The sequence below is a fragment of the Apteryx mantelli genome, chromosome 2 (assembly GCF_036417845.1).
Source record: "Apteryx mantelli isolate bAptMan1 chromosome 2, bAptMan1.hap1, whole genome shotgun sequence".
NCBI classification, from domain to species: domain Eukaryota; kingdom Metazoa; phylum Chordata; class Aves; order Apterygiformes; family Apterygidae; genus Apteryx; species Apteryx mantelli.
Genome location: NC_089979.1, coordinates 144,249,722 through 144,274,459, shown reverse-complemented (window position 1 = coordinate 144,274,459; position 24,738 = coordinate 144,249,722). Strand labels below are relative to the sequence as shown.

General features: G+C 43.2%; 1 protein-coding gene across 1 annotated transcript; it reads left to right on the top strand.

Moving 5' to 3' along the window:
* The first annotated feature begins 11,631 nt into the window (after nt 1-11,631).
* On the top strand, nt 11,632-15,742 carry FZD1 (frizzled class receptor 1). Its single transcript, XM_067291722.1, has 2 exons — nt 11,632-13,794; nt 14,135-15,742. Exon 1 carries the CDS (start codon nt 11,841-11,843, stop codon nt 13,605-13,607), a length of 1,767 nt encoding a protein of 588 aa, XP_067147823.1. The 5' UTR covers nt 11,632-11,840; the 3' UTR covers nt 13,608-13,794; nt 14,135-15,742.
* The last annotated feature ends 8,996 nt before the right edge of the window (nt 15,743-24,738 follow it).

Genomic DNA, 24,738 nt, shown 5'->3' with positions numbered 1-24,738 from the left:
ATAGGAGGGGAGAAGTGATAAATGATGGTCTCAAGTCCTGTTGCCTCTCTCTTCAGGGGAGTGAGTCAGCATCGAGATGGCTCAAGTCCTCTTCTCCTCCCAGGTCCCTCCACCTGCTGCTTCCCTCTGCAGTATTGGAAGGAAAAAAACAAAGGGATTTCTCCTTGTATTTGTCACCTCAGAGTTTGGTCTGGTTGTGTTTGGAATTCTTTTTTTTAAGTTATAATTACTAATAATTAAATTTGCCTTGTGAAGGTGCAATCCAAGCTGCAGTTTCATGATTGCTGTAAGCCCGTGAAAGAAGAGGCTATTGCTGATGGAACTGTGCCCTTCCCTCCCAGCTGGTGGCTCGCGCCTTCCCCTTCCCCTCTGCTGGCACTAGCACCCCTGCGGCCACGCCAAGAGCTGGAGAAGGGAACTGGGCATGTATTAGATTTTGCTGGCAGGCTTTCAGCTGGGGCAGGTCGCTGCTGTGCTTCTCCGTGCTTGCTGTGCAGGTGCTGCAGCACACAGCAGGGCTGGGAGAAACGGCTGCAAGTGGGAGAAAGTGTGGGACCATCTCTTTCGGTTGGCTTAAAACAATTGTGAGCCCACAGCCCTCCAAAGCTTCAGGGAGGAAAAATAAGCCTCAGAAAAAAGAAATATATGTGCCAGCTCTAGGTTAAATTCCCTTTTCTAGCACAGACTTCCTACCTGACTTTGAACAGGTCATTTTAATCTCTTTCTGCCTTAGATTTCCCTTTCCAAAACAAAGATAGAGCAGTACTTTTATCTTTCAGAACAAATACATTAGAGATTTTGAGGTGCTGAGGTGCCCAGGTACTCTGGGAATAGGGGCATGGGAAGACTTTTGATAGATCTGCAAATATTTTTAAGCTGCTTCCCTCTGAAGCTTCTCTTTTTAATTGCATTAATTCTATACAGCACTTGTACTGCACAACTAAGTTCTTTGCAGCTTAACAGTTGGTAAGCATCCATGCTTTGGCAAACTGTTGGTGTAACTGACTTCCAGATAATAAAATTTAAGGAATAAAAACTACATATATGACAATGCATGGAGGGTGTTTTTTTTCAAGCTTTAAAATGTTTTCACTATGTTTCAAGTTGCAGTATTTTTAGTTGTGTTATAGTATTTTGTCACAGCAAAACTGTGAAGAAGGACTCCATGATGAAAAGACTGTGGTCTGTTTTAAAACCAGTAATTCTACAATCGTTCACACCATAGCATTATTCATGACATCTGAACCTAGGTCTGATCTGAAGAGATCAATCTAAGCTTGTCAGACCTGACTTTGTCATTTTTTTTCCAATAGTGCTAATGTATGATTTAGTTTCTGACCAGAACCATCACTTACAGGACTTCAGGCTAATAAACTTGCTTTAATACAGAGCAGAGAGAACTGTTGTTTGAACCATGGCCATTTTTTCCAGAAATGGATGATAGTACTATATAAATACTGTCATTTTGTTCCTCTCAGTCTAAAAGCTCTACTTACATTCACAGAATAATATTTGAAATGTTTATCTCTTGAAAAAATATACTTGGTATAGCCATAACAAGTGGTAGAATATTCTTTTTGCCGCAGAACTTGAGATTAGAATACCTATATTTATAGCTAAATGAGGATACCACTAGAAATAAGTATTTACTAAGGTGGTAATTTTATTACAAGGGCACATCTTCTTTCAAAAGAAAAACTCAGTCTTGTATTTACAAAACTCAAATGAGAGATTAGAGACTAGTTATTCTGGGATATATCAGTCCAACTCTGGCAAGCCAACTTTAAAGGGCCAATTACCAGAAAGCGCAGGCACCAGCATTTTTTAAGTATAAGTTCCCTGAAAGATGCTGGAACCTGAGGTATTCAAAGTCATTAGCCTATTTCTGAAATCGTGTCTCTACGTTTTCTCTCCAACTTTTCAACATGCTTATTTATCTGATCTTGGAAACACACTTCACTTCTCTCTAAATTCCTGCATTTAGAAAATCAGGATTAATAACATAGATGCAAAGCTGCTCTAAGTTTATTGATATTTGCAGCTTTAAGAGCTCTAGTGGGTGGCACTGTACAAAGGCAAAGAGTTATTTACATATTATGAAAGTTACTCATTTTTTAGTTGGCCACAGTGTTGTGCTGCAAATCTTCAATGAGTGTGGACTTGTCTGCTTGAAGAAACAACTGATTTAACTAAATGGTTTTTGAAAGAGATCTAGAGAAATTGGTGCAACCCCATCATGGGAATAAATTTATATCAGCCCAAGTGCCTCGTATTGATTAAGCTTATGTCAGCAAGGAATCAACTTGCTAATTCCATGAAAGGCACTTTTAAACTGAAATAAGAGTGTCTACACAGGGGGTTAGTTTAATATGGGCACTTTTTCTCAAACAGACAAGCCTCTAAACCCCATATCCCTAGTGCTGTGCATTTCAATAGAAAAAAAGATGTAAGAGAAGTAGCAAAGCAGACATGGCAAAAACAATTAGATTTAAGATATATCCTGTTCTTGGCATTCTGAGTGTTACATTGTCTCAGCATTAGGCTTGTTATGATTTGAAGCATCTTTAGGTCTGCTGCTGTTTAACAGTTTATGTGGAAACACAGTTCTTCAACAGTTTTTTAAAGGACAAAACAATGCTGACTGGCATTTCCCAGAGATGTGGGTTCAGGGCTGCGGTTGCATGGCAGCCTATGGAACTTCCACTGCAGATCAACGATAACTGTGAAATGTTTGTATCACTCAACCTGGAAGCAGCAGGCTCATCATTTGTAAGAAAGAGGTAAAAGTGCCTCCCAAAGCAGTTCAGTAAACCCTTTTGCCTGCTGTAGCCATTGTATAGAGAAAGTTTAGGATGATTTGCTGCTAGCTTTTCTCTGCCAAAAGGAAGACCTAGATTTCTGACTCTTAATTGCAGTCACTTATGTAGTTGGAAGGGTGGGTGGGTGGGTGTGTAGGCATAGCACACTGTATCACAGACTTTAAAGCAAATATTTAAATCAGAGCCTGCATTTTTAAAAAGCCAAGGTGTATTCAAAAAAGATGGTATATAATTGTAATAGATAGATAGATAGATAGATAAAGTAACTCAATGGCTTTGCAGAAATACTAACTTTGTCAGTCTTTCCGTCTAGCTAGAATAAATGGCAGAGCAACAGGAAATGTACAAAAAAATCACATCAACAAAGTGCTTCCTGAATTTATCAAGTGGCACCATCATAAAGATTTCAACACTAATTGATAACAGCACATAATAACCACAAGGTAGAAAATCCTTCTTTGCCCCTCCCCACTTGCTATTCAGTGTTCATTTTTTTATGTATATCCATCTTCATGAAATTAAAAAGCTTCCAAAATTAAAGAATAAACAAGAGGTCCTTCTCTCTCTCACTTTTTCTGGTAGAGCATGGAAGGATGGAAGTTCCCTTGCTTTGCAAGGTTGTTGTTGGAATACCAGAGAGTCAAAGCGGAAAGAAAAAAAAAGGTGTTTTCCTCTGAAAATACAGAGGTACATGATCATGCCAGAATCTTCTGTATGTTACAGATTAATAAAGTGAGCTGCTGCACTAGCTTTGTTTCTGGCATATGGGCTGATTCCTGCCAAGCAGACTTGAAGTTGACTGTGTTACTGCAGTGGTATGCAGCTGTCACAGGGCTTATGGCTGCTCAGAGACTGGCCATCCCAGAAGTGACTCAGATCAGCCCAGTGTGAGGCTTTGAGGTAAGGAAGAAAACCTTGATTCAGATTCTGTATTCCACATGTGGCCAGCTGAAGGGAGAAGAACATTTTGGATATTGGGACGACGTGGCTTGTTCGGCTGGTCTTCAGTGCTGGGAACTACATAGTTTTCTTAATGTCAGCAATACCATATTAAAGTACACAGAATTACAATAATCAGTCTGCAGACGGTAAACGAGTGGATTTCCATAGCTAGGTCCAAATCCAGTAAAAATAGCACAAGCTTGTTATTCACTGTGGAAAACAGAAATGTCACAAAATCCAGGAGCAGAGTCCAGATGAACAGTGCCATGCAATAACTTAATGTTCTGATGGGGACACTGGGTAATAAGAAGCTCGAATGCTTTACAGTGGGGCTATATGTTGTGACTGCATATGTGGGGTATACAGAATGACTGCCTGTGACAGTTGGGGAATTAAACTTTATCCTCCTTACGGTAACATTAACTACCACCATCTTTGATCTTTTTTCTTAAGTGCTTCTTTTTCTCCTCCTTGAACACTGCAGAATCAAAGGATGGTTTATATGGGGCCCATGTGAGATATCCTATATACTCCTAGGGGTGCTGCAGTGTCCAACAGTCAGTCTGCAGCAAGGTTCAGAGAGCTGTGCAAATTCTAACCAGAAAAGTCAGCTGCAGAACTGGGGAAAGGTCTAGAATAGCACTGTTTTCTCCTCCTTTCTGAGTCCTGCTTATGCTTAAGACAGTTCTTTTCACACAACCAGCCCAAAGTTTCTGAAAAGAATTTACGTCAAAATACAGCTGACTGTATGAAGAAGAATGCATTTAGGGGACAAGAAATGATTACAAGATGATCCTAGTGGCTCATTCCTTTCAATCTTACCAGGCAGTTTGCCTCCGTTTACACCAGTTAAATTTTTAAAGCTATCTTTCAAAAGTAAAGGGAAAGGCCAAAAGATTTCTTTTAAAGTGAAAGTTGAGATTCTCTGTTTTATGTACCAACCCACATTCCATGGAACAAGTCAGATGCAGGCTGTAAATTATTCCCTGCTCTGATCTCATTCTGCTCATTCTCTCAATAACATTCATGGAAAATACATGCGCACCTAAAGGACACAGAGAAACAACTTACCTCAATTCCTTCCCCCCTCCTCACAAACGTACCTTTTAAATTTGTGTCTCTTGAAATACTAATTCAGAAAAGATTATCTTAATCTCATTTGCATTGGTGTAAATAAGTAGTAATTTCATTAAAATAAATGTACTTAAAGCACAGCAAAAGCAATGGGAGATCAGTAGTAGTAAAAGCTCATCATCTAATTTCTGCTTGTATCACAGCCTTATAAAGCTCTGCTCACTTCCTTCACATCAATGAAATCAGCAGGTCTACTCTTCGGAGTAAGGATTGCAAGCTTAGGCCCTTAAACCAGCATCTCTGTGTTTGAAGAACAATAAGAGAGACTGTTGTTTTCAGGCACTGTATGTAATTGTAGAGTAATTCACTTAAGAAGGGGAAATAAAAAGAAGAGAATAAAAATGTTCCTGTTTTCTCTGAACAAAATGAGCTTGTGATCTGCAGTTGCCCTTTTAAGAGTTGTAACTTTTTCCTGTTCTCCAGAAAACTTCTTTCAGCAGCAGAAAGACTGCAGCCCCAGCTCCTCTCTCACCCAATCACAGAACACGTCAGGAAAGGCAGGCAACATAAGGCTTTAATTTACAAGGGATCATCTACATTTCTTCTGAAAAGAAAAGAAAACAAAATCAAATCTCCACGTACTCAATCAATCTTGAATAAACAGTATTAAGTAAAAAATGCTGTGGGTACTGGGAGGAAGAGACTCTTTGTAGTCAGCTTTGACTTTGCATACCATTTCTCCTTCTGCCTGTTTAAAGCATATAAAATCACTGTAATGGGGGTCTGACTTACATGAGTGCTAGTAAAAGATTGCTCTTTATTCCTAGCCCATGTTACACGGTAGGAGTTTGGGTTACAATAGGTGTTACACAGCAGGAGTAAATTACCACTGACTTCAGTGGCTAGAGCTGCATTTCCATTCTTTTTCTCTTATTCTCGCAACCCCCAATACAAATAAAGCATAGTTTTTCCCTAAATTGACAATCACAAACTAAGACAGCCAATTAATAAAAGGCACACATGGAGGCATCTGGGATAGATTTGGAGGTAAGATGACCTGGGCCACCTGATGATAAGAGAATTACTTTGTATCTTGTCAAATGCGTTTTAGTAACAACTGCCTCAGCACTGAGATGGTTTTCTGATCACTTGGCTATACAGTCTTGAGACACTTTGCAGTAGTAAGTGTTCTGGCTGCTGATCGCACCATCGCTTTGGGTTCATGTTCTGCTTCTACTGATTTTCTTTGCCAGTCGCTGCATGTGTTTGTTATTTCTGTCAGCACAGGCATACTTCCAAGAGTCTTCTAGATGTTCCAAGAAATAGTCAATGTCCAAGGTAGGCTTTTAAACCTTAAGTATTTTGTTCCTCTGGCAAGACTAAATCTATATGAGTTGCTACGGCTCACAGCCTTGGGGCAGATGGCTATTACATCAGCATGTTGCAAAGTGAAATGTATCTTACCACGCAAGAGAAAAAAAGCTGCTTTGGAGTCTTGTCCAGCTATTTCTGTCCAGAATTTTGGCCTGTACATCTCTCTTTCAAATTCTGGGGTCAAACATCTTGGTTTAAGGAGTCTGTATTATCCAGATAATTGGTAGCTTTAATATGCCAATAGGGTGTACCCTATTTAATCTTACAGGTCGAGATGTATGACACTGTCATCAGCTAACCTTCATTACCTTCACTGTACCGATCCTTCCACTAGCATCCCTGTCTGTGTATCATGAGGACATGGACTGCCAGCACTGAAGGGAGAGATGCCAAAGGAGACCCACTTGAATTGTGGACTTCTACTGTCTCATCTGTAATCCCCTAGGTCACTATGAAAGATTTCATGAAGGTATTATACATGTTCTTATTCAATACAGATTTAGTACCTGAATCCTTCTCTCTACTGAGCTATCAAAAATCCTTCCTTTCCATCCAGAAACAAGGCCCTGCCCCCCCAAAAACATTAGCTGCTCTTATCAGGCAAGACTCATGTTCAATGTCAGTTCAAAATCATTGAGCCTTTAATTTGCCACACTGTATTACAACGATCAGCCCCTTATTTGATAGTAAAATCCTTAAATCTTGAGTCAGCTAAAAAGTGAATTATTTGAGCATGCCTTTTGCTTTTGTTTAGTAGACAACATACATTTATATTATCATTTGTCTTTAGATTTCATTTATCTGAGTGGCCACTAACCTTATTACAAATACACTCTGTGATTATATTGCATTGTAACATACAGACATAAAGCTGTAACATAAAGCTGAATCATTTCCTCTACAAAAACAAGTTTTCCTTAAATCCTGTGGAAAGGAAGGATGCACCCTATCCTATTTCTGTCAATCACTTACCAGAAAACATGAAAATAGTGCAACTACTTTCCGCTGTTTCTTTCCAAAATGAAAAAATTTAGATAGCTTCATTTTTGACAAAGATTTGTGGGGTTCTTGTCCTCTTGCCTCCTAACAAGTTAAAAAAAGTATGAAACAGTTCTCTAAGGACAGAAGCATTGAGAGTTATGCCACTGGAACAAAAAAGCAGACACAGAGTCATAGGCATCTAAGACAGAAAGCAAAATTCCAGTGTTTTATCTTCACAGTTCTGGAGCCTAGTCACATGAGAGGTGAGAAGGACAAAATTTGGTACTCCTCCCACCTGCCAGAGTCCTAGTCTCCTCTAGTGGCTACTGCAACAAGCAACAATATAACGTTTTGAAGTAAAAGTTGAAATTCCTTTCAAAAAATGATTTTTTTACATTTTAAATGCACAAATTTTGGTTTCTCTTGGAATGGAAGATTTTATTTCCATTGCAAGGGGAAAAGGTGCCCATGCTTTAAAAAAGGACACTGTTTATCTTTGTAAGGACATAATTACTGTTGTGCTGAACCAAATGAAAGGTGGCATCCAGTCCAGTTTTCCCTCTCTCTTCCCCTTCACTCATGGTGAGTACCTAAGGAATCATTATAAAAATAAAACAGATATACAGCAATAGTTTTCTGTGGATGCAATGTGCAGTATTGGGGTTGTATGAAGAAATAATATCTTTTATTAGACCAAGAGGTATAACTGAAAAAAATAGACAAGCTTTTGGTCATATGAGCTTTTCTTCAGATTAGAAACAGAAGCAGCAGCTGTCAGTTAAGAACAATTGCTTAACGTTTCCTAAGAGATTTATTAATTAAGCCAGCTCTGAAAGGAGGAAGATGGTACCTGTAGAATAGAGAGGATGTTAATGATGTTAGTGGATGGAAGAGAAAGTGGTACTTAGCAGCTAAGCAAAAAGGAGAGACAATTAGCTTATAGTCTGTCAATTCAAACAGAGGTAAGCAGGGGATGAAAGCAGAGGGGAATCATAATGTGCTGTCAGACCAGCACCTCTACTGAGTCCATGGTTTTGGGTGTTCAGCAGAGTTAGAAAATCTAGTTCCCATGCTCACTTCTGTAGGCCATGTTTTGTAGGTTTCCCTTAAGGATCAGGTCTGAAAGATCAGAGGGAGAAAGTCTGTTTTGTGAGAAACTTTCATTCACTGGCAGCACAGTGTTTTGGACCTTTATAGGCTGTCTGTGGGAGTTCGTGCTGGTGCTGAGTGGTTGTTTTCAACTGCATAACTACCAGGAAGGCACTCTTGCACAGGATGAAGTATATTAAATTCCTGGAAGTGCAGATGTAAGATCCCAGGATGCTGATGGTTTGATGGCAGGGGGTATTTGTTGCAGTAGTAGTGGATAGGCATCAACACATTTTACTTTTCTTGCTCAGGCACAGTCTAAACTCATCTGAGAATTATACTTCTAATGATGAGTTTTGTGGTTTGGGGTGCTTGAAATATAGGACAAGTGCTTCTGGGAAGATTTTTTCCATGTAGGTTTTTCTTCTGTTATGTGAAAAATCATTAAAACCAGCAAGTTCTAGGAACTTACATGAACTTAACAGCTCTCTGCTCTCTTTTCTCCCTGCCACAGCACCCCCTCCATTCCACTGTTTCCACATTTTCTTTCAAAGGTGTCCTTGCTGATACCCAGATACCTAAGCTCTGAGCAGTTGTTCTCAAGAAACCTTTTGCTTTAATAGTTACTGCTTCATACCCCCAAAAGGACTTGTTGGCACAGAGATCTGTCTGCTTTTCCTCCTATACCAGTTGGTATAATAAAAGATGCTACTTGTATGTACAAACCTTGTCCTGTACACATGGATCCTTCTGCTAGAATACTCTTCCAGCTAATTGCATGGAACTGTTTAGAACAGTGTTTTCAGTTTCAGTTACTCCTAAGTATTTCAAAGGTAGACCTCTATAGAGAGAATTTAAGACAACTGACGATGGACTTATGTCTCCCAGTTACCTTTCCTGGACTGTGTGATGCATCCCCAGGTCTGAAAACCACAGGCTGAAAGCCACTGAGGCTTTCTGACACTGGTTAAAATTCACACACTTTTTCTATGGGAGAGAGTGTATAATACTTCCTCCTGTCTAAAGACCCAGTGTTCTATTGTTTTGGAATGAATAGGAAAACAATACTATCATTTACGGCTGAATATAAATTGGATTTTGTGCTAGAAAGAAGTTAGGAAGTTTAATTACTAATGTAGATAGGAAAAGGAAAATTTGTAGCTTAAAACTGTAAATATGATATGTGAAGAATCAAGCTTTTTCAGCAGAAGATGGAAAAAGATATCATTTGTGCATATCACTTTTGAACTACAGTCCTCTGAGAAGAGAGTTCGTAACAGAATTCAATGAACTTCAGCAAATGAGAACATCAGCAATAGACTTATTTAAGGTTGTACAATTTCTAAACATGATCCTGCTCCTACAGTCGTTATACAGCATAGATCTTCCTATTAATTAGTTTGAATATGGGACAGCACTTCTGGGAGAAAGAAAGTAGCTTAAATAGTATGCCCAAATTTTATCCATAGCTATCACCAGGCATACGGATGTCTTTTATTAACCCTTGACACTTGTGACAGATAGAAATGAATGCTCAGCTTGTCTTATTCCTAATGGATTTTGCCGCCCATTAGTGTATAAAGTGAAAAGGGCCATAGCACATTGCAGAGAATGAAGACAGCTGGCCTGAGTTTGATGCCTGGTTCTGCCTCTGAATGGCTGTATTAATAGTCTGACAAATATGAGGACATTCCTGTCCATGGCACAGAGGCTTGGTTACTGAATGTTTGGAAAATGTGTTAGGATTCTCCTCATCTCCAGGAGTAAAGTTTATTATTCTTATTGAATTCCAATGTGTAGAGTAAATTCCCCATTCAGCCTCCATCATTTTTCCTGACTACACATTTTGGAAGAACCACCAAAACTTCCATTCTGTGTGAGCAAATGCATTTTAGACATACAGAGAGAAACGGCCATTGTTGGTAATTACCGTATGCCTATTCTCTTGGCAAAACACTCATTTCTCAGAAATTAGTGAATATTTTAAAAACCTGACATGAGATACTTGTAAGTCATGCAGCATTCATCTTAAATTGAGCTCAAATAGCTGTCCATTAGGCAGGCAGAGGAATGGAGAGGTCCTATTGTCATAATTACTTTTATATTTTAGGCTACTGATGTAGTCATTCTAGGCAGAACATGTACATAAAATACTGACGATAACTCAGTAGCATGATATTTAAAATGTTTCCTGAGAGAGGTGTATCTTGGCTACTCTCAAATCACCAGCTGTACATGTGAGACATAACTATCATGGTCTCCTCTTTCAAACCGCCATCGCTCCTTTCTGTGTCCAAAGTTATTATAATAAATGTATCATCTTGATTTAAGTCCTGCAAAGATGCTCTGTTATTGTTCACCGCTTTTAATTCACTTCCGCCTCTGCAACAGATTCCTGGCAGGCTGACAATAGCATTGTCCTCTTCTCCCAGCCTCTCTTCCCCCACCCCTACGATTGTGCCCTTTTCTATTTGGCAAATATTGATTTCCCCCTCCCCAGCCCCTGCTGGGTTTTGAATGGAGCTGAAATTAGCACAGCTGCCTTTCTTCAGAGAGAAGCTGCCAAGTTTGATGCGCCCAAAACGTAGCCGAGCGACACGATTAAACGGTTTTAGCCACCACAGTCACGGGGAATCCCCCAAACCCCTGCCCTGTCCCGATCCCGCAGGGTATCCCAGGCGCGGCGGCGCCGGCGCCCAGGGCGCGGGGCCGCCCAGGCGCTGCCTTCCCCAAAACCTGTGTTTTCGCTCACTTCTTGCCGCACTGACACCAGGGCGGAGGGGCGCGCGGGCCCGCCCCGGCCGCGCACCCCGGCGCGGCAGTTACAGCCGTTGGGCGCGCGCGGCGGCGGCGCCCCGCCGCGAGCTGCCTCCCCTCCCCCGCCGGCCGCGGCCCCCCGCGCGCGACCAGCCGCGGCCGCGCCGTGCCCCTTATTAGTGCCAAACGCAGGGCTGTTAAAGACCCCAAATGCAAAGCAATTATCTGCTCCGCTCTATTCATTATCCCCTCGCAGCATATGGGGCTATTCTCCCCTCCGGCCTCCCCCACACACACTCCGCCCCGCGCCGCCCCCTCTCCCTTTGTGCGCGGCCCGGCCCCAAGCGCGGCGCGGCGCGGCGCGGGGCAGCCCCGCGCCCGCCTGCGTCCGCCCCCGGGGTGAGGCGTTGGGAGACGGTCCCTTACGCAGGAAAGTTCAGCGTCGGTTTCAAGGCTCCTCCCTCCCGGTAAAGGCAGACTGCGGGGCGCCTGGAAACCGGTCGGAGGGAGCGCGGCGCGGAGCGGCGCGGCGAGGGGGCGCGGGCTCGAGGGGCTGGCACAAATGGTCAGGCGGCGGCGGCGGCGGAGGCGGCGGCGCTAGTTGGAGGCGCGGCGGGCGCTGCCGCCGGTGCGGGCAGAGCTGCGCGCCGCGGCCGCGCGTGCGAGTGGCGGCCGGGGCCGCCCCGTCCCTGCCCTCCGCGCTCCCTTCATGAGTCTCAAGTTCGGGCCGCGAGGAGCAGCAGCGGCAGAAGAGCGGCGGCGGCACCCCGGCCGGGCGGGCGGCTCCGGCGGCACCGACTGAGCATGGCTGAGCGGCGGGGGCCGGCGGGCGGCGGCGGCGGGGCATCGGGCGGCGGCGGCCCGCGCCGCTGCCCCTGCCCGCGGCGGCGGCTGCTGCTGCCGCTGGTGCTGTGGGCGGCGGCAGCGGCGCTGCCCGCCGCGGGCCAGCCGCCGGCGCCGCAGTACAACGGCGAGCGCGGCATCTCCATCCCGGACCACGGCTACTGCCAGCCCATCTCCATCCCGCTGTGCACCGACATCGCCTACAACCAGACCATCATGCCCAACCTGCTGGGCCACACCAACCAGGAGGACGCGGGGCTGGAGGTGCACCAGTTCTACCCGCTGGTGAAGGTGCAGTGCTCGGCCGAGCTCAAGTTCTTCCTGTGCTCCATGTACGCGCCGGTGTGCACGGTGCTGGAGCAGGCCCTGCCGCCGTGCCGCTCGCTGTGCGAGCGGGCCCGCCAGGGCTGCGAGGCGCTCATGAACAAGTTCGGCTTCCAGTGGCCCGACACGCTGCGCTGCGAGAAGTTCCCCGTGCACGGCGCCGGCGAGCTCTGCGTGGGCCAAAACGCCTCCGAGCGCGGCACCCCCACGCCCGCCCTGCGCCCCGAGAGCTGGACCAGCAACCCGCAGCGCGGCGGCGGGGCCGCGGCGCCCGGCGAGCCCCGCGGCCGCTTCTCCTGCCCGCGGGCGCTCAAGGTGCCCTCCTACCTCAACTACCGCTTCCTGGGGGAGAGGGACTGCGGGGCGCCCTGCGAGCCCGGCCGCCTCTACGGGCTCATGTACTTCGGGCCCGAGGAGCTCCGCTTCTCCCGCACCTGGATCGGCATCTGGTCTGTGCTCTGCTGTGCCTCCACGCTCTTCACCGTCCTCACCTACCTGGTGGACATGAAGCGCTTCAGCTACCCCGAGCGGCCCATCATCTTCCTATCGGGCTGCTACACCGCGGTGGCCGTGGCCTACATCGCCGGCTTCCTCCTGGAGGAGCGGGTGGTCTGCAACGAGCGCTTCGCCGAGGACGGCTCCCGGACGGTGGCGCAGGGCACGAAGCGGGAGGGCTGCACCATCCTCTTCATGATGCTCTACTTCTTCGGCATGGCCAGCTCCATCTGGTGGGTCATCCTCTCCCTCACCTGGTTCCTGGCCGCCGGCATGAAGTGGGGCCACGAGGCCATCGAGGCCAACTCCCAGTACTTCCACCTGGCCGCCTGGGCCGTGCCAGCCATCAAGACCATCACCATCCTCGCCCTGGGGCAGGTGGACGGGGACGTGCTCAGCGGCGTCTGCTTTGTGGGCATCAACAACGTGGACGCGTTGCGGGGCTTCGTCTTGGCTCCCTTGTTTGTCTACCTGTTCATCGGCACCTCCTTCCTGCTGGCCGGTTTTGTGTCCCTCTTCAGGATCCGGACCATCATGAAGCACGATGGCACCAAGACAGAAAAGCTGGAGAAGCTCATGGTGAGGATAGGGATCTTCAGCGTCCTCTACACGGTGCCGGCCACCATTGTCATTGCCTGCTATTTTTACGAGCAAGCTTTTAGGGAACAGTGGGAGAGGAGCTGGGTCACGCAGAGCTGTAAGAGCTATGCCATCCCCTGTCCTAATAGCCACAGCAGCCATCACCCGCCCATGAGCCCCGACTTCACCGTCTTCATGATCAAGTATCTCATGACCTTAATTGTAGGCATCACCTCGGGCTTCTGGATCTGGTCTGGGAAAACGCTGAACTCCTGGAGGAAGTTTTACACCAGGCTGACCAACAGCAAGCAGGGGGAAACCACGGTGTGAAACCCCAGACCGCCAGGCCGAGGGGGGACCGGCGGGCGGCCGAGGGACCCGGGCGCCGCTTGCCGGTGCCCACCTTGCCCACCGGCCAGCGGTGCAGAGATACTCGCCCTTATCCAGCCTCAGCAAACTTTCCAGGCTGCTAGTCGTTTCTCCAGGCTACGGGGAACAGAGAGAAAGAAAGAGTCAGGTGGGAAACTCTTGGGACAGACTTGGGACAGACTTGTTTTTCTCGCTCTCTCTCCTCTCTCTCGCTCTCTCTCTCGCTGTCTCCTGTCAGACCTGAACGTACTGTAAGGTTGGGGGAGAGGGATGTAAATAGCCTCTGTAAGATTTTGTAAGTATATTTGTATTTAAATTACAAAAAACTCCCTTTTTTAATTATTTAGGACATTTTTAATCCATTCGCAGATCTTGCTCCCCCCCCCCCCCATTTTTTAAACGGCATTGGATTTTTATTTTGTAGGGCAGGATGGGAAAAATTGCCAGTACAAGAAACCAAACAAACCCCTTTCTTCTCCCCCACACAGGTTTTGTAATGGCTTTGCTTGGAGTTTCAGTTGCATGAACAGCAGGGCCTGGACTGAGGCTGCTGTGACTGCCTAGGGCGCCTCCTGACACAGGCTGGGTCCTGATCCCAGCCTGCCAGAGGTATGTGGAGCTGGAGGTGGGGTTGGGGAGGAGCGCAGCTTCCTGACCCCGTCCGGGCCCCGTACGGGGAGGACAGCCGCCGGACCCGCTGGTGGGACAGCGCCTGGCCTCGCCTCGGCCACCGCCGCTTGGCCAGAGAAACGCACCCCAAGCGCTGCCCCGCACCCCGAGCATCACCAGCGCCGAGCGCTCCAGGAGGCACCTGCTCAGCCACCAGATCCTTGGTGGGGGGCGAAAAAATATTCAGTCCTGCCCGAAGGTGCGTCCGGCCTTTTTCTGGACGGAGAGCATCGCTGCAATGCTTTGCGTTAGGGGGATTGGCTGCCAGCTGTCCGTTCTTGGTTTTTAAATTTATTTAAAAGCATCACTTAGTTTTGAAAGAGTTGCCCCCTTTTTTTTTTGTTGTGCTTTGGCCGGGAGTTGAGGTTTAACACCGTCTGCACCTGTGGCCTCTCTGATGGCTGAAGAGGTAAATGGGGACATAGAAATACCAAACTTCCCTTTTTTTTTAGCCCACATAATGAACTTTTCAGTTGTAAAACAAAGATGTCTGGTCTGGGTTTTTCCTCAGAAATGAGATTACTGGCCTTCTCCGTCACAAGATGCATAGGTTTTGGAGGAAAAAGATTAAGCATAACTACAGATCTGAATTCTGAGCATGTAGTCAGTTGTAGCTGTCTCCTTTCTTCATGGGCAGCTTGCGTGTGTTTGTGTTCTTCTTCTGTTAATGAAAACTCTGACAGAGAAGTAACTACCTGGAATGCTTTGTTGAGGTGCTGATACCTACTTAGATTAACAGAGGGCTCGGTATAAACAGGACCAGAATAGAATGCAGCATTCAGACTTCTTTTTTTATTATTATTATTATTATTAAACCCATAAACTGGCTCTTCATTTTGGAAACATTCGAATCATTGCCATTGCCCTGAATTTTAGTTCGTTAACATTTAATTTGTTACACATTATGAGGGTGTGATGATTTCTGCCAGTAGTAAAAACAAAGGAATAAAACAAAAACAAAAAAAACCCTGAGAAAACCAGTATGTTTAAGCACTGTAGTGGGTTGTGAGACCTTAAGGAGCCTCTGCTATCTTTTTTTTTTTTTTAATTACAGTAATAAACATTACATACTACAAAGATAAGATATGTGTGCAGTATATCTACTACCTTGTATGCTCCTGGGTGTGTGGGATTGTGCTTCTTATTCCAAAAGGTTAAAAATGAAATGTAACTTTGAACAGATGCATTTGAATATTTAGTCCTCTGTATGAAAAACAGCAGAATGCTCCTCTCCTGACTGTATGTTTTAAACTTTTTTTATATAACAAATGCCTGTATTTAGGTTCATAAACATTATCTATGGCTACCATACCCTGAAATGCAAAATTATTTGAATTTGGTATGCATTTATTTCTGTTCATTATCACAAGATCATCTATATTTATAGAGGAATAGAAATTTATATATATTAAATACCATATTTTTAATTTCTCTGAAATAAATTGAGTTTTTGTACAAAACTATCTTGTCGTTTTACGTATTCCTCGGACTAACTTAAATACACGCTGTGTGAAAGCAGTGTATATACTACAAGATGTGTGGGATTCCTTTTTTCTTTTCTTATGTTGAGTTCACAGTAACAAGCTGGAATTCAGTGCAGGAATTCATTGTGCATTTTGGTTTTTATCTCTGGGCCGGTCTAGATTAATCCTTCAAAAGAAGTAATGTAAACTGTTCAAGATCTCTGACAGGGTAGGTTGGTGGTGTGAAATCCAAGAAGAGATCTGCTATATGGCAGGAGAAGAAAGAAGCTGACCAGTTCTTTTTCTTTTTTTTGTTAAAAGAAAAGAGTTCTTCCAACTTAGCCTTTCTTCTCTCTTTCCTATTTAAAAAAAAAGATTTTCTCACTGCTCAAAATGACACTCAGGTTATGTTGCAATATTGTCAGAATATTTTAATGACTAAAACAGTTTTGTTTTCCTGAATTTTGAATATTTGGTTAATCCAGAGTTAAACAACATGTTCTTGGAAGTATTTCAGATTTATAAAAACTACATATATTCTTAAACCTTTAACTGAAACCCATCTTTTTTTTAAATTCATTGTTAAAAGTGCCATTCTGTAAGCATGGTTTTTGTTAGGAAAGACTGGCTAATTATGAGACCTTGATTTCTGGTTTCCAGTATTATAAGCTATAGCACAGCATTTCATTCCATAGATCTATAGAAAGTTGTAAACGATTTTTGGCTAGTTTACTTATTTCATATTTTGATACATAAACTGCCATAGAGAAGTAAGGGAAGCTCGAGAAAAAACCCTGCTCTCTTGAGCTGAAACATAGACAGAATTTTTTTTGTTATTAATTTTTTTTCCCCCATAGATGTAACTCTTGCTTTCTCAGATGTTTTCCGCATTTTTTTTCTAAGTCTTTTTTTCTTTTCTTCAATATTTTAGCATTTAAAATTGTACTGGTCATTATTCAGCTCTAGTGACTAAACTACAAGCTATTCAATTTCATTTGCAGTGGAATTCTTTTTGGTCCGAGTATTTGAGCCATTTTGACTGATCTGTTTTCTTGCAGCTGAATGTGTGTGATTTATTTATGCATGGGAGAACATATTTATTTGTAACAGAGACTTTGTATTTGTAGTAGGGATGGGAGGACTAATTTTTTTTTAATATTTTTCAAAAATCCTGTAATGGAATTGTAGTTTCTATAAGAAGTAGAACGTTGCTGATATTTGCAGTTGATGATTCGCACCAGATATGGTCCTCTTCAATTCTTAGGGATTTTTCATAGATTGTAGAACTAAAGTCCCATATTCAGTCTTGAGTATTTTAATAAATATACTAGAGTGCACAATATAATCATTTCAAAATCATTTAAATGGCTTACCTCATTTAAAAGAGCAAATCCCTTTCTTTTTTTTGTTCTTCATTGCTGCTTTTTTTTGTCCACTAGTTTTTGTGAACTTCCACAGTGCAGTAATTTGCAAAGGTCACAGTCATTACTGAATACTGTGGTGCTATCTATGAGACTTGTATACTTTTTCTTACACTTCGATTTGTCAACACATCGTGAAACTTGAGACCTTTTATTAGGATACAAAGGTGTCTTTTGCACGGATATACTGTAGTTATGACTACTGCTTTACCTTACTGTAAAAACATATCTATTTACTGCTCAATAGCTCTAGGGAATTTAGATAGGATTTTTTTTTTACAGCACAGTCTGTGTAATTGATATACCTTATTTACCAGAGAAGGTATCACTGTATAAAAAGAAACAGTGTGCCCAACTCTCTTCTTGTGTTTGATGAGAAGGATAATGTAAGAACAAAAACTTTGGTATAACAAAGTTTTCTATGCTTAGAAGTACTGGTAAAGACATTCCTTAGTCAACAGCTTTGCTCTTTCTGGTGCTGTATATTTATAGCTTAAAATGATGGGGCACTTAGAATTAGCAATTTCCTCTATCCATTTTGCTAAAGAGGGCTGTAGCCTGGAGAACTGGGGATGCTGAGTTACTGTTCATCCTTCAGTAACAGTAATGCTCTTTAATGTAGTGGTAAATTTGCTGTATTGGAATGAAATTATATGCTGTTTCCATAACAAATCCTATTGGGAAGGGGAAGGTTTTCTGGTTTGTTCAAAGCATTATGCCCCACATATCCAATATATAACTATACTTTAGAAGTACCTTTTTTCCCCCCCTTTTTTTAGTTGAATTGAAAGGCTGTGTTCTAGGGGGCCTAATTTCTGCCCTGTGGACTGTGCACTCCTTTCTGGTGCCATCTCAATACTTGTTGTTGGGCACAAGTGCAATTACAGGTGGTGCTGAAGATTTGTTTCATTTAAATGGACGATATTTGCAATTCTTGCAAAGGGGTGATAATTAGACACAAAAAGAAGTATGTGCACAGGATAAGTATTTTTGAAAATGGACTGTGGGCTACTACCTCACTGGTCTTCTGTCACTGACAGTCACAAGAGACAACTTCCAGATAACCCCACTGATCCTTTGGAAAGGTGTATGCGCAGCAGCTGGCCAAAGAAAGCAGTCATGGTTTTGCTGTGACCTACGTAGTTTAAAATTTGTGATGGTACTTGCATGTGTGACATAACTCCTCCATCCCTGTGCTGCATGGCCTCAGAAATAGCTTCAGCTAGCAAAAATTCTCATGACAGCTGAAGAGATAAGTAAGAGGTTAAATACTTACCTGTCAAAATAAGGAAACTGAGGTAAGGCTCTGTTTTCATCTCTAATTGACCCTCTAGTGCTTAAACATGGGAATTACATTTTATTTGATAGATGTTTGGAATGACTGTGCTACAAGACTCTGTGGTAGTACTGTGTAAAATCAATTCTAAATATCAGCCCCCTTCCCCCTTTAAGACTCTGGTAAGTTTGTATTAGTTGTAACTTGCACTTTTTGAACCAGAGTGTCATTGCTGTGTATATTATACAAACTTAAAACAAATGGATCGTATTGGTCCTCCTTTGATAATACTGGCTTAAAACACAAGTCCTTTTAGCGGCTTGGTCACATTGGAAGTAGGGAGGCTTTCCTACCCATAGCTGGGGGGGTTCCTCACATTAGCACTAGCAATCTTGCAAGTCTGTTCTCTCTGTACCTTATGAGTTGGGTCTGAAGGCTTAGGCAATGATTCACATCCATATGAAAAAAGGGAATTTTGTTTTTCTTGCTTTGGACTTACATACGTTTACAGCACAAAACTGTCACCAGAGAAGTGCTTTGTTCTGAAGTGTCTGATTAGTTTTGAATCAGTACCAGCATAATTAAAAAAATGGGCAAACAGATTTAGGAAGCAAAGCTTGAGGACTTAAGAATGAGGCTTTGTTTTTCACAGTTTGTTTCTTAGAACTCTTCAGACACTCTGAGATGTGAAATAGCTGCTTAAGGACAAAATAAGCACCCTGGGATTGAGTCCTGAACATGTCTCACAGGCATTATGAGCCTGTATTCATTTGATATTAACCCAATGACTATGTTAAAGCAAATTAGATAATACTATGCCCTGTAAGAAAAAAAGAAAGGCTTAACTGCATTTGCTTACCACCTGAAATTCACTCTGCACATTCACTTAGTCATTGGAGGTCAGTAATACCTGTTATATGAACACTAAATGGAGAAGCAAATACTGTTTCTGTCATATGAGAGAGATTTCAGTGAATTAGCAAAATAGGCCTTAATAAACAATATATAATTGCAAATGCAACAATTTGTAGATAAAAGCAATACAATTTTGAGAGTTTAGTTGTAGACAATGTTTTTTAAAAAATTAATTATTTTTAGAAAGCATCCTGATTTTGTAGGCCACGACAACCGTGTTTCAGATCTCAACTTGTATTTAGTCTAAACTTCCAGTGTAACCACATCAGAGATTCTTCCGTGCATGAGGTCTTGCCCTTGTTTGCATTCAAATTAGCAGTATTAAGTTGCTTATCTTGAGACTGAATAAATAAACTCTAGTCTTCCAGTCAGACAACGCTTCGTGAAGACCCACATTCAACCACTGACATCATGTGAAATGCTGCTGATTTGAGACCTCACAAGTCTTGCTTTTTCCAAGTATTCCAAGGCTTTGTTGCAGTGCATGGAATTACTGGACATGATTTAACTGCACTTAGTAGGAAACTTTACAATAACCATTAAACTATAACATAAACACTCTCTCTGTGTTGGGGCTGAGGGTTATATCAGCCACCATAATGGACTCTTTGTAATAACTTCTGCAGAAATCTAACTGAAGCAATAGACTTCATTAGTTTAATTGCAATTACTTATCTTCTGGATGTTTTTTGTTGTTAAACTGCCATGTCTAATAAGGTCTATCCTAGGCTGGCATATAAGGGTACCATATTTCAGTAGTGCTGCTCAGTAAGCGAGACTTGTTCATGTTATATCACAAGAATCCCTTTAGGTGAGGGAGAGCAGTATTTTTGTCTAGTTCTAGTATAACTTTGTTAATATTAATTAATTGTTACAACACAAATTAAAAGTCATTTATCATGGGATAGTATAATGACAAATATCACAAGAAAAATAAGAGTGGCCTGTATCCCTAAAGTGGGATGTCTTTATGCTATTTTGTTGCCTACTTATTTGTATAACTCATCTTCTATAACTGTTTTACATTCTGTGACTCAGTGTTAGTCTCATTACTGTGTTTAAGTGAGACTGATAGTATGACTCATCAATGCTGTATGACTTGTCGTGTTGTCTTGTTCATGTTAATTACTATTGCTTTATTACTGGTAGCTTGTTTGACCTCCACTACCATGCTTAGAGTACTACAAAAGCTAAAGATAGAACAGATAGCCACAGGAGTTTGCAGGCTGCTTTGGAACAACAGAGCGTGGCAGTGCTCCTTGGCAGCTTGTGTTTTACCGATTCAAGGCACGCTGCTCCATCTTGGGCATTGGGCTAACACCCTCCCTCAGAGGTATCATTTGCATTCTTCTGCAGACTCCATGGGTGTCCTATTGGCAAGAGCACTGCCAGGGATGTGCTGAATTGGCTCATTTTCCTGGCTCTTCGCTAGCTTTTTTGTTTTGTTTTTCCCCCACCTACCTAGGGTGGAGGCTATGCTGGCTGCTTTTAATCCCTGCGTTCGACGCAGGAAGTTACTGGCAGCGTGTGCCATTACAACATCCCTGGCTGATGCTCTGCAGCAAGCCAGTTGTAGGGTCATACTCTGCTGCTCCCTGTACCAGCCCGCCCCTGATAACTTGACTGGGAGTTGCATTGCTCTAACCATTGGCAGAATGTAACTCCTCAGATACAGTTTATTCTTGAGAACTAATTTTGCAGTGTTCATTGCAAGATCATTGCTGTCCAAATAGGGAAGCGATTTACTTTATAAAAGTTGTTTGAAAGCTTCTTTATTCATGACATTTTGCTTTTAAATACAAGCACAAATACTGTCCAAAAGGAACTGATCTTGAGTTAATACTGATCAGTGTAGTGTGAGCAAATAAGGATCATCTACTCCTTCAAATTCAAATATTACTGTACATTATGATAAATCGGCTCTTTCTGAGAAGAAAAGGGTGCAATCACACCTTCATGATTGCCTTGAGGAAAATGAGTGTTTCATTTATATCCCACTGCTGTACAAATGCATCTAAAGTGGCAACTCCCCCCCCAAACCTCCAGGTGGGCTTCTCAAAATATTTATGTAACTGAAAAATTTGCAGAAAAAATAGCTCATTACAAAGTCAAATTTTGCTGTGACTCTTGTTTACTTTTCAGTTCTTCTCTGTCTGTAATGGTAAAGCTTCACATTTACTTTCTGTGAACACAAAGGGGAATTAGTCACGTCTTAGCACAAAGCCCTCAGTTAAAAGACTCTAAGTTGTTTATTTACTTATTAAATAAAAACATTTAGTTTCCATTGATTCTGAGGGAAGTGGAAGAAAATTTTGCAACATGCTCAAGGGATTAGTATTTTGTAGGATCAGGCACATAACTGCTCCTGAAATTAATGGAAGCAAATGGTGCTCAGCTGAAAAGCTAAGAAAATGGAATCTGTCAGATTCTAGTTACTAGCTGCAGTTGGGATCACTGTAAAATAATGTATAAATACAGTCTTTGCTTCCTAAAACAAAGATTAGCAGTTGCTGAGTGGTGAAGGACACCAACAGTAAGTTCGAATGGCGGCCTCAAATGGAGACCCCTCCGAGAGGTGCTGCCAGACTTGTTCCCCAGGAAGGCAGAGCTTTGGGGTGTGGGCGAGGAGAGGAGAAAGAAGCAGTGGGAGAAGAGCAGCAGGGGATGAGGGACCGAATGGGCCTGGTTTGACATAAACTGGGGACTCTGCCCTGCAGGGCTTGTACCTCTTCTGCTATGGGTACTGAAGGCCGCCATAGCTCGGATGCAGGAAGGGAATGGCTCCTTGGAGCATGCAGAAGCTGTGGGGAGACTCTCCAGCGGGCGCCCAGGAGTCACAGATGATGCAAGCTGAAAAACAACTTTTGTTCAGATGTTTCTGAATCATGACAAGAAGAAATCCTCTTGCTTGGGAGTGCTACTTCTCACTAAACAGCCTTCTGCGCTCTCCCTGCTTCCCTCACTGGTGCCTGCTGGGTCCGTCCTCCATTTCCATCCTCACCCTGGGCATTGGACTGCCCCAAGGGAAAGGCTGGAAAGCTCAGGTTGCAGTCGATGTTGGCTCGGGGGAGGAGGGAAAGGTGAGGAGGCCAACTGAAGAGCCCGCTTTTCGTAGCTGGCAACCTCAAGATCCATATGGTTTCAGCCCGGTTTCCCTGGATCCTGTTTTCCATTCCAAGATTAGAAATCTACTCCCCTCAGGGGAGAATGGAAAGGAAATTCTGTGGTAAGCTTTGCTGTATTTCCAGCTGACTTGTGGGCTGGTGGGCCCAGTGTTTTTTAAGATCTCTTTACAATAGGAGTAAGATTCTGCTCCTGCTGAAGGCAATAGCGAGTCTCCCATTAGCCTCCGTAAGACCACAATTTCACCTTGGGGTCAGGATGCATTAGGAAGTACTTTGAGATCCTGGCGATAAAAAAAGGTAAAATCAAAAATAACTTAAGGATTTCTCATTCAAAAGCTGCTCATAGTGTTAGCTCATTTCATCAGGCTTTAAAAATGTTTTCAGTGTTTTTCTGATCCCATTTATTAAGAGTATATAGGTACTATCCAGGGGTGGAGACATTATCTAAGAATCTGTGAATCTTCAGTACCTCTTTCCTCTGTTTTGCCCCCCAAAAAATCAAGATCAAGAATAGTTTCTTAAAATGATCAGTTACAATATACTTGTTTTGATTTTAGGGTCTTCTGAAGAAAAGTTGTCATAACTATTTGAAATGGGGCTACTTTTGCTTCTATGCTTGCTGACAATCCGAACGTCTGGAAGGTTTTTCTACCATCATTTGTTTTTCCAATCCTTTATAAAAAGTTCTATTTTATACTTCTTCAGAACTGTATTTTCTTGCAGCAGTTCTGGAAATAGCTTTTTTTCACAGCCAGTAACAGGATGTGTACCATCCACGTCTGGAGAGCAGGCATAGGCAAACTGCAAAACAATGTAATGTGGAATTAACACTTCATGTTGACACCCATTAAAAATATTCAACAGGATTGACTCAGCCTGCCCATGTTGAACAAATATCATGCTCGTCTCTGAATGATTCAAGATTTTATCTGCTCTCAGTGCAAGTTCATTGTGGAGGGCCTGATCCTGTTCTCATTAACCTCCAAAGGAGTTTTGCTGCTGACTTCAAAGGGAATTACATCAGCAGCATTTGGAGTGAAGCACACACAGTTCCTATATTTCTGTATCTTTTTCCTTTTTTTTTTTTTTACATAATTCAAACTACAGCAGAACAAAAAAAAAGGCAAGGAAGCAATAGAAATAAATCTCCTTTCTGTTTGAGCAGTGTTGTTGCATGATGGTTCTGTTTATTTGGAAGTCTTAAGTGCAAATTGAGTGTAGAAACCAGCAAGAGCTGAGATTATGAAGGGTTTGATTATATATGTAGCTGAGTACCCTCAATTCCCATTGTCCCCTTGACAGGAATCTTTCAAATTCCTTAATATTTCTTGGCACTTTGCACAACTGCTTGCGAAGGCTTAGAACCCTGCTGAAAACTGGAGCTGAACAGCCACTGTTAATATATCCATATAAACAACAGTTCCTGAAGTGGTCACTGTAAACAGTTATTCTAAACCCTAGGGAAGTTAATACTCATTCCTTTTTTGTTTTCACTGTGCATAGCTTTTGAAAGGGAGGAGGTGTGTGTGGAGGAGGGATGAGATGGAGCAGCCGTTGGGGATTTTGCTTGTTTTTCTGTTTCTTCCAGGCTGTCAGATTAGATAGCAGAATGAATTCACTGGTATTTTGCATTTTTAGTTTTATTTTTTTGTGGAAGAAAAGTAGAATACAAATATACCATTCCCTGCGGGTGAGGGGGCAGCAAGTACGTCAGTCAGCCATTTTACGTGCTTTGCACGTTTTAAAATCCCTCCTGTGCTGGAAGAACATGGCACCCAAACGTGTCAGGCTCCGCGGTGGTGTGCCAGGAGCGACAGCACGCTCTGCCGTGCTTGCAGAGGGACCGTCGCAGCCTGGGAAGCGTCGGACACGCTCCCTGCCTCTGCTCTGGACCTCCTTCGGCTGCGTGCCAGGACTACCAGCCCCTGTCTCAGGCCTGGCGCTGGTCTCTGTTGCACGTTTGTCCCCAGTGAAGTCGTACAAGATCATTGCCGGCTGCTTCCTGGCACCCAACAGCAATGAGACGGTGACAGGCATGAACAGTCGCTCCCATTGCGGCCCACACACAAACTCACAACCTTCAGCCTAAAGGGTCTTGTATGCCATTTCCTATTCGCTGAACTTCATTTACCTGGTTCAAAACCTATTAAGTCATCCGCTGTGGGGCTGCTCTGTGGTCTCCTGAAGGCGTAAACATGAACCAGCTTGCTTCTAGTCTTTAAG